This window comes from Myotis myotis, unplaced genomic scaffold (assembly GCF_014108235.1).
Source record: "Myotis myotis isolate mMyoMyo1 unplaced genomic scaffold, mMyoMyo1.p scaffold_m19_p_4, whole genome shotgun sequence".
Taxonomy (NCBI): Eukaryota; Metazoa; Chordata; class Mammalia; order Chiroptera; family Vespertilionidae; genus Myotis; species Myotis myotis.
The window spans coordinates 58,433,252-58,442,451 of record NW_023416346.1 but is presented as its reverse complement, the minus strand read 5'-3'; the positions used below and the strand labels follow the sequence as shown (position 1 = coordinate 58,442,451).

Below are 9,200 nucleotides of genomic sequence, written 5' to 3'. Positions count from 1 at the left end.
CCTTGTGAATTAGAAAATGGACTGACTCTCAGTTGAGCCTTAAAATGAGAATGCAGCCCTGGCCAACACCTTGATTGGAACCTTGTGGAAGATTTTGTGGGAGAGCCACCTAGCTAAGCTGTGTCTAATTTCTTGACGCATGAGAACTGTGAGACAATAAATTGTTGTTTTAAGCCACTAAATATTGGGGTAATTTGTTATGCAGCAATAGATAACTAAACATGTACAGTTGAACAACAATAACAAACAAACTATTGATACAGGCAGTAACATGGATGAAACCAGGCACAAAAGATTACTCTCCACAGGCTTCCATTTATACAACATTATTGAATAGGTAAAAACCTCTTTATAGTGATAGAAATCAGATTACTGATTTCCCAAGATTAAGTTTGTTGGGGTACGGACTGCAAAGGGACATGACTTTCTGGAGTAATGGAAATGTTCCATATCTTCAATGCAGTAGTCATTACGCAGGAGTAAACACTTATCAATATTCACCAGTCATTTGAAATGTACTCTTCATACATGTACGATTTATTGTATGTAAATTATATCTCTAAAATTGTTTTTAAAAAGTGATCAAACCAAAACAACACAAAATGAGCCTAACACTTCTGCAAAACAAGACCATTTTAGACTGTGAAAGGCTATATAGGAACCCCTTAATTGCCTTGGCTCTGTAGCAGTTTTATCCTAGATGGGTATTCCATACTGATTGAGTGAAAACCACTATGAAATCTTGAATAATTTCATGGAATGGCAGGACAAAGAAATGCAGGACTAGTTCTAGAAACTGGGAAAATCACTGAGCTAATCCATATGATAAGATTCTTAACCCTGATCTTGTTTATCATGAGGTCATTAGGAGACCCTGAGATCTCACTCACTATCATTACCCTTGCTATCATGTTATGATTCTTGAAAAGGTTTCTTAAATCATACTCATGTAAAAAAAGAGAAACTTTGTATGTTTTAAAGCATTTTTATTACAAAATATAACCCAGAAATATTAAAATGTATAGGTTAATAAAATAGTATAAGGTGAACACTCCTGTAACCATAACTCAGATCAATAAATAAAACTTATTTCAGCCATCCCAGAAGCCCCTTTATAGACCCCATCTTTTTAAAAGTGTGCTTTTATTGATTGATTGAGAGAGAGAGAGAGAGAGAGAGAGAGAGAGAGAGAGAGAGAGATCAATCCGCTGCCTTGCGCATGGATTGAGCCCTTGGTGCATGGGACCATGCTCAATCCACTGAGACATACTGGCTGGGCTATGTGCCCATCTTAATTTAAAACTACCCTTTCTTACTGAAAGTAACTACTATCCTGACTTTTGTCATAATTTTAATTTCCTTTCATTTTTTATGGTTTTATCTTCCAAGTGTGCATAACAGGACACTATAGTTTAGTCTTCCCCTTTACATTTTTTAATACTTATTTAAAGTCTCTATTAATGTAGGGATTTTTTCTCCACTTCTTTCTTCTTCTTACAATTATCTGTGGAAGAGCTTGGGCTGTTTAACTTGTAGACCACAGTCTGGATTTTGCTCACTGCCTCCTTATGTCCAACCTGATTCTCTTTCCTCTAATTCCTGCAAATTGGCAACTATATCCAGCAGACTAAAATATTGACACCAACAGTTTGCCCTTATCCAGATGATATCATCCGGTGACTACAGGTCTATGGGGGACAATTTGACTTCCAAGTCTTCTGTTGATATTTTATAGTCACCTTTAAGTAAGATTCTGTGCTCTTAATATGTGCCTTATTAATTTGTCTAGTCACTCTATCTTGACATTTCAGAACTTTTGTGTGATTCTCACTCTTTCCACAGTCAATTAGCCTCCATCTTTCTTCACTGTGACAACTAAATTTGTCATCCTGGTTTAGACCTTTAAGACCTTACATCCGAACCATTAAGGCAGGTGTTTCTCCCTCCATCCTCTCCCTCTTTCAATCTATGAGCATGGTATATTTCTACATTTATTTAGGTCTTCTTTAATGTTTCTCAAAATTTTTAGTGTAAAGGTCTTGCAAACATTTAGATTTATTCCTAGATAATTAATTAATTAATTAATTAATTAATTAATTAATATTTTATTGATTTAAGAGAGGAAGGGAGAGATAAAAACATCAATGATGAGAAAGAATCATTGATTGGCTACCACCTGCACGCCCCATCCTGGGGATCAAGCCCACAGCCCAGGCATGTGCCCTTGGCTGGAATCGAACCTGGGACCTTTCAGTCTGCAGGCCGACGCTCCATTCATGGAGCCAAACTATCTAGGGCTAGATATTTTATTTTTAAATAACTTTATTGGGGTCTAATTTACACACATTTTTAAGTATACAATTAAATGACTTGAACAAATGTATTCACCAGTGAACTTACTACTCCATCAAGATACAGAAAATTTCCTTCAGCTAAGGAAGTTCTATGTCCCTTTACAGTCAGAAAAATCCCAATCTTCAAGCCAGGCAAACACTGATTTCATTAAATTTATATCAAGATAAATTAGTTTTGCCTCATTTAGAACTTTATATAAGTGGAATCATGCAAAAAGCACATTTTTGTGTCTGATATCTTTCCCTGAGTATATTTTTTAGATTGATCTGTTATTGCTGGTACCAGTAGTTTGTTTCCCTTTATTGGGTAACATATGATTATATCAAAATGTGTTTATACATTCACTTGTTAATGAAAATTTAGATTGTATCCATTTGGGAGCTATCATGAATGAAATTGCTATGAACATTTCTTTTCATGGCAATTTCTTTTTGAGGAAACATATTTTGAAATTTGTTTGGGAAAATTTCTAAGAGTAAAATTTCTGGGACATATGGTAAGTCTAAGTAACTTTTCAAGAAACTGCCAAAAAGTTTTTCAAAGTAGTTGAACTTCTCACCAGCAATGAATGAGAATTACAGTTGTTCCATGTCCTCAAATGTACTTGGAATTGTCAGACTTTTTAATTTTAGCAATTGGATATTTCATTGATATTTCATTATAGGTTTTCCCCCCCAGTTCCTTGGTGATTAATGAGATTGAACATTTTTCCATGAACTCATTGACAATTTGTACACGTATTTTTGTGAATGTTTGTTCAAATCTTCTGATAATTTGTATTGCATTGTTTGCCTTCTTTTTTTTTTAAAATATATTTTATTGATTTTTTACAGAGAGGAAGAGAGAGAGAGAGATAGAGTTAGAAACATCGATGAGAGAGAAACATCGATCAGCTGCCTCCTGCACATCCCCCACTGGGGAAGTGCCCACAACCCAGGTACATGCCCTTGACCGGAATCGAACCCGGGACCTTTCAGTCCGCAGGCCGACGCTCTATCCACTGAGCCAAACCGGTCCGGCAATTGTTTGCCTTCTTATCTTAAAGCTTAGGAGTTCTTTATATATTTCTGGACACAGACTTTTTGTCAGTTACACGTGTTGTAAATATTTTCTCCCAGCTTCCCACTTCATTTTCTTAACCATGTCTTTCAAAGAGCAGACTTTTTACATTTTGTTAAGTTCAATGTCTATGTACTCTATTATTATACTGCCTTTATTACTATATCTTAAGTCTGGAAATCAGATAATGCAATTCTCCAGATTTGCGGGTTTTTTTTTTTCTTTCCAAAACTATTTTGTCTACTCTAGGTCTTTTGAATTTTCATATAAATTTGGGGGTAAGTTTGTCAAGTTTGTCAAAGATGCCTGCTGCAATTTCTATTTTGATCAATTTGTAGAGAATTGATATCTTAACAGTATTCAATTTCATGATCCAGGACCATGGTTTTTTTGTTTGTTGGTTTTTTATTTTTTTACATTAATTTTGATCTTTAGTTTCTTTCAGCAAGGGTTTGTTTTTTTCAAACAAAATAAATTTCTTAAATTTATTTCCAAGTATTTCACGTTTTTGGAATCTATCATAAATTTTATAAACACACATAATTTCCATTTTCATTTATTCATTACTAGCATACAGGAATACAGTTGAAATTTTGTTTATCTATAACTATAACCCTGCTAAATTAAGTTTAGTTCTATAATAGGCTTATCGTAGACCCATTAAAGGTTTTCTAAATACAGGATTATGAGATTTGAAAATAAAGATATGCTTTTCCTTTCTGAAGCAGCAATTTGTAAAGATTTTGTTGTTTTAGTTCTGAAAATCCAACAAGGCTCTCTGCACTACACAGTTATTGGCTCACCTCATAGAAGGGCCTCATGTATCTAGGGGCTCCTCAGAAGAGCCATCAGCTGCCCTATCCTTTCCAAGTTCTAAAAGAGTAACTGCCTGTAGAGTCTAAATTTATAAAATGACTTAGCAGAAGAGACAGGTGGTTGGGCATTTTTCTAACTTTAATACTATTTTTCAAATAAAACAACTTTATTTTTTCCTTCTTATAAAAGTATACTTTTTTTGGTGTTTAATATAAAAAGAGCAGAACAGAGAGATAGCAAGGATTTTTAAAAATCCACTCTCCTGGACTCTTCCTGACATTTCTTCTATGCATTTTAGTGGAGGGAAAATGGAGAGCATTGGTAGCAGAAAGGGCAGCAGGTGGAAGGAGGCGTGTCCTGGGAGTTTAGGAAGGAAAAGGCAAGTCCTCAGAGAGGCAACGATGATGGAGAAAGGACAACAGTCCCCGGAAAATATATTGCCCTTCCCTGGTAGCAAAAAAAGGCCCAGGAATCCACAAAGAAGGGATGGCGACCCTTGAGCGGGCGGAGCTGACTCTGTTACAAGGGACCCCAGGGGGCGCGCAGGGGCCAGAGCCCCCCCTCCCCCCCCGCGGAGCAGGCTGGGGCGGGACGGGGGCGGCGCCGCGCTCTGTGACGGAGGCCCCACGTGACCCGCCTCCTTGGACTCGCGCGCCTCGCTCCAGCACCAGACTCCACGGAGGCTCGCACCCTTCTGGTTGCAGCGCCCGGTGGCCCTGAGGGCGCGCGGGCCCGGGAAGCCCCAAGAGGCGGAGGCGGAGGCGGAGCAGGTAAGGGACCCGGAGCGGCGCCCGGGGTGGCGGCGGGGCGGCGGTGGCGAGCGGACCTGGCCGGGGGAGCCTCCGAGGGGTCGGGCTGCTCCGGGCGAAGCGCCTCGGAGACGCAACCCCCACGCCCCGACGCGGCGCGCGTGTGTCTGCGGAAATCGCCGAGCTTCCCGGGGGCGCGCTGGGCGGCCCACGGCGACGACCCTCGGGAAACACCTGCCTCTGGGCCCCCGCCCCACCCCCGTCTTTCTGGGTGTCGAACGCGGTGGGCAGCTCGGGGTGGGGGCGGCTGGAACGAGAGGCCGGGGCGGGCCGGGGGCGTGCGTGGCGGGGCGGACGGGGCGGGTGGGCGCACCCGCTGGGCCAGCGCTCGGCTGCGGCGCCACCCGCTCCCCCTCGCCGGCCCCTGCAGGTCTTCGGGTCCCAGAGTCGCGGCCGCGCGCTCCAGGCGAGAATCGGGAGGAGGAGCCGCCTGCAAGGATAGGCCCAGGTGGGTGCAGGGTACAGTGGTCGGGGGGCGGGAATGAGTGGAAAGCCCTGAGACCCCAAAGCCTTACCCCACCCCCATCCCGTCCTCCATTTTGGTGCCTGCAGAGGCCTGGGCTTGGATCGCAGGGAAAATGGTGGGTTTGGGGCGAGGGATGGGAGGGGAGTCAGAGGGAGGGGGAGAGCTGGGACTGGAGGCCCCCTAGAGGGCGTAGGGAGCCTCTCAGGTGGGGAAAATGCAATTTTAAAAAGTCTTTGAAATTCAGGCCTCTGAATCCGGAAAGGTGCATAGTAGGGCCTCTGTCCTCGGTGCTGATCAGTCCGCCAATGAAGTAGTCCCTTCTATTTCTTGTCTCCTAGGAGCAATGGCGTCCAAAGAGGAACAAGTGGTTAAAAATCTCAACATGGAAAATGCCAACCAGGAAAACGAAATAAAGGATGAAAAGGAGCAAGATGCTAATAAAGGAGAGCCTGGTGAATATTGTGTGCCACGAGGAAATCGTAGACGGTTCCGTGTTAGGCAGCCCATCCTGCAGTACAGATGGGACGGGGGTCAGAGGCTTGGGGAGCCACCGGCAAGGATGAGACAGGAGAATAGGGAAAGAGTTGGGGAGGAGATGAGGCAGCTGATGGAAAAGCTGAGGGGAAAGCAGTTAAGTCATAGTCTGCGGGCAGTTAGCACGGACCCCCCTCACCATGACCATCACGATGAGTTTTGCCTTATGCCTTGAGTTCTGATGTTTTCCCTGAAGTTGATAGGGAGAAACAGCTTCCTAAACTTGTTTGTGATGTACCTTCTTGTAAACCTTTAGTGTTACTTGTTTCCTGTGGGTCTCCCAATACCAGCTTCTAATTGAACGTTGTATTTTGACCCAAAATTTGTAAGTTTCTGTGAGCAGGGGAGTTTTATCTATTGCATGGAAAGATGCTCATTACATATTGTGGTTAATAAAGCAGTTTTAAAAACCATTTATTTTCTTATATATATTTTCTCATTTTTTCAAAACCAAACATATATTACCTACTGGAATAGCTTGACCACATGATAAAAGCCATCTGAACACTTACTAAACATTCCTGTCACAATCTGTTTTAATTTATCTCTGGATCTATAATAATGAGACCTATCTCTTTAAAAATTATTGTATTTATCAACATGAAGATAATATCACTTCCCAGGGCTGCTGTGGGTTCTTGTTAATGCAATAAGTGTGAGCTTTTTGCAAGCTCTTGTTCCCACTGGGATATGCATGACCCATCCCTTTAAATATTCCCTTCAGCTATTTGGGGAATTAAAGCCAGGTGTCCTATACTCAAGTCCCCTGAGCTAAGAAATAAGTACTTCTATTTCTCTGCTGCTTTGCCCATTCCCATTCTCTCTACTTGGTATTGATGTTCAGGAATCCTCAAGGCAGGGGTCCTCAAACTTTTTAAACAGGGGGCCAGTTCACTGTCCCTCAGACCGTTGGAGGGCCGGACTATAGTTTTAAAAAAAACTGAACAAATTCCTATGCACACTGCACATATCTTATTTTGAAGTAAAAAAACAAAATGGGAACAAATACAATATTTGTATTTGCATGTGGCCCGCGGGCCGTAGTTTGAGGACCCCTGCCTCAAGGTGAGAAAGTCACACTGATTTCTTTGGAACTCCCAATGAATTGAATCCTCACACTATTCCATAAAAGTGTGGAGAAATCCCTTCTGTGTTTAGCATCATGGAAAGATCTTTTCTGTCTGGTTCTCTTTCCTTAGGTGTAGTTCTCTCCTAAGAAACCTCCCTAGTTCATTAGAGTATACAAGATGTGTGAGGCAACAGAGTTCACTTTCAATCTGTGACAGTTACACCAGCCCCCTGAAACCTATGAATACAAAGAATTATACTAAGTTGGATGTCAGGAGATTCAATTGACACTCAAATCTGGAGATCTTTATGAGAAGTTCAACAGAGAACTATTGGGTTTAAGTGTCCCAGCAGAACTTGGGAAATAAGTTACCTTAGAGTGTGCTAAACAGGTGAAAAACATTTTATGTACTAAGTCTTTTGTGGAAATAAACTTAGAAGTGAGGATTCTAAAACAAGTTGGCAAGCCTGACTGGCATGGCTCAATGGTTGACTGAACCAGGAAGTCGGCACATGCCTGGGTTGTGTGCTCCATCCCCAGTAGAGGCGTGCAGGAGGCAGCCTATCAGTGATTCTCAGCACTGATGTTTCTATCTCCCTCTCCCTCTCTGAAATCAATAAAAATATTTTTTTAAAAATAAATAAAACAAGTTGGCAAGCCACGACCCATGAGCCTAAACTGGCCTATTGCTTTTTTTTTGGGGGGGGGGGGGCGGGGGGGGGCGGCGGGCAGCCAATGAGCTAAGAATAAATTTTACATTTTTTATGGTTAAAAATATTGACTATTTTGTGACATACAAAATTTTGTGAAATTCAAAATTTGGTAGCTATAAATAAAGTTTTGATAGAATACAGCCATACTTATTAATTTACATTTGTCTGGCTGGTTTTGCACTACAGTGGCAGAGTTGGATAGTTGCCAAAGAAATAGTATGGCCTGCCTGCAAAGCCTGCATATTTATTATCTGGCTGCCCTAACAAAAAAGTTTGCCAACCCCTGCTCCAGACTATAACATCCAATAGCACTAATGAAACCAAAGGGAAAAGTGAATAGACAGGTGAAAATGTCACGTAACACAGCAAACCCTAGGCATGAATCAGATGCTTAATTCCAAAGCCTTCCCTCTTTCAGGTGCTTGACACACATGCACATTCGTGCAAGACAGAAGTTTATAAAGAGAAAAACTAAAATTGGAAAGAAAACTGATGAACAGAGTAGCTTATGCCTTACCATACTTCTTACTCTTGAGCGCCAGTATTTGCACCAGCTTCCATGGCAAACAGAAGCATTCTGTCTTCATTGAACTCAGGGTATTTAGCAGTTCTGTCATGAAGAGAAACTGGAAGCTTGCTCACATGTGAACTGATACTATGATAGGGGGTTAGACATGCATATGCCCAGAAAAAATGTACATTTCTTCCGTGTGTAGGCAGATCCAAGGTGCTCTGTAAGCCTCAGAGAAAGGTGGGTTTAAGATTGTAGTTTCTGGAGAGAGAGCTCTCTGCTAACAGCTTCCCTTGTTTTGTTTTGTTTTAGAGGAAAAATTCCTTATTGTTAAATAGGTTACAGTAAAATAAATAGAGTGATGGCTTGTTGGGGAATAAAAACTCCAATGGAATCATAGTCTCTCCATCCTGCCTCTAGCTCTTGGCTCTGCCTTTGTACTGGTCCCTTTGGACGACAAGGCCTTGGTGGGTATGCCAGGCCTTCTTGGGCCCTTAGGACCTCTGTCTTTCTGGCCAGTGGTACAGGTACTGTTTTGGACCCACTGTCTTTAGGAGCAGCAGCAGCCTTGGCTTTCAACCCTTTCCTGCCCCCTTGGGTAGTGGCCTCTTTAAGGACCTTGTTCCCTGTCTTCTTTTTGGCTGGGGAAGCCACACCATTCTCATCCTTGGTGGCCGTGGGTTTTGAACTCTGAGAACCAGCTTTGGTTTTCCTGTAGGCCTTGCCATCTGCTGAGCTGTTCTTTAACCTTTGACTTCCCATGGGGCCCACTGGCACCAGGAGGGCCTTTGGGGCCTTACCTGGCTGTTGGGGAGCTGGGGGGGGGGGCGCTTCCTGGCATTGCCCACTCTTGCCTCTTCTTCCTTGG

General features: G+C 42.4%; 1 protein-coding gene across 1 annotated transcript; it reads left to right on the top strand.

Annotated features, from left to right (window-relative positions):
- The first annotated feature begins 4,853 nt into the window (after nucleotides 1-4,853).
- LOC118654616 (protein BEX2-like) lies at nucleotides 4,854-6,464 on the top strand. The gene is made up of 3 exons (XM_036306005.1): nucleotides 4,854-5,000; nucleotides 5,410-5,487; nucleotides 5,844-6,464. The coding sequence occupies exon 3, from the start codon at nucleotides 5,849-5,851 to the stop codon at nucleotides 6,212-6,214; it is 366 nt and encodes a 121-aa protein (XP_036161898.1). The 5' UTR covers nucleotides 4,854-5,000; nucleotides 5,410-5,487; nucleotides 5,844-5,848; the 3' UTR covers nucleotides 6,215-6,464.
- Nucleotides 6,465-9,200: the final 2,736 nt, after the last annotated feature.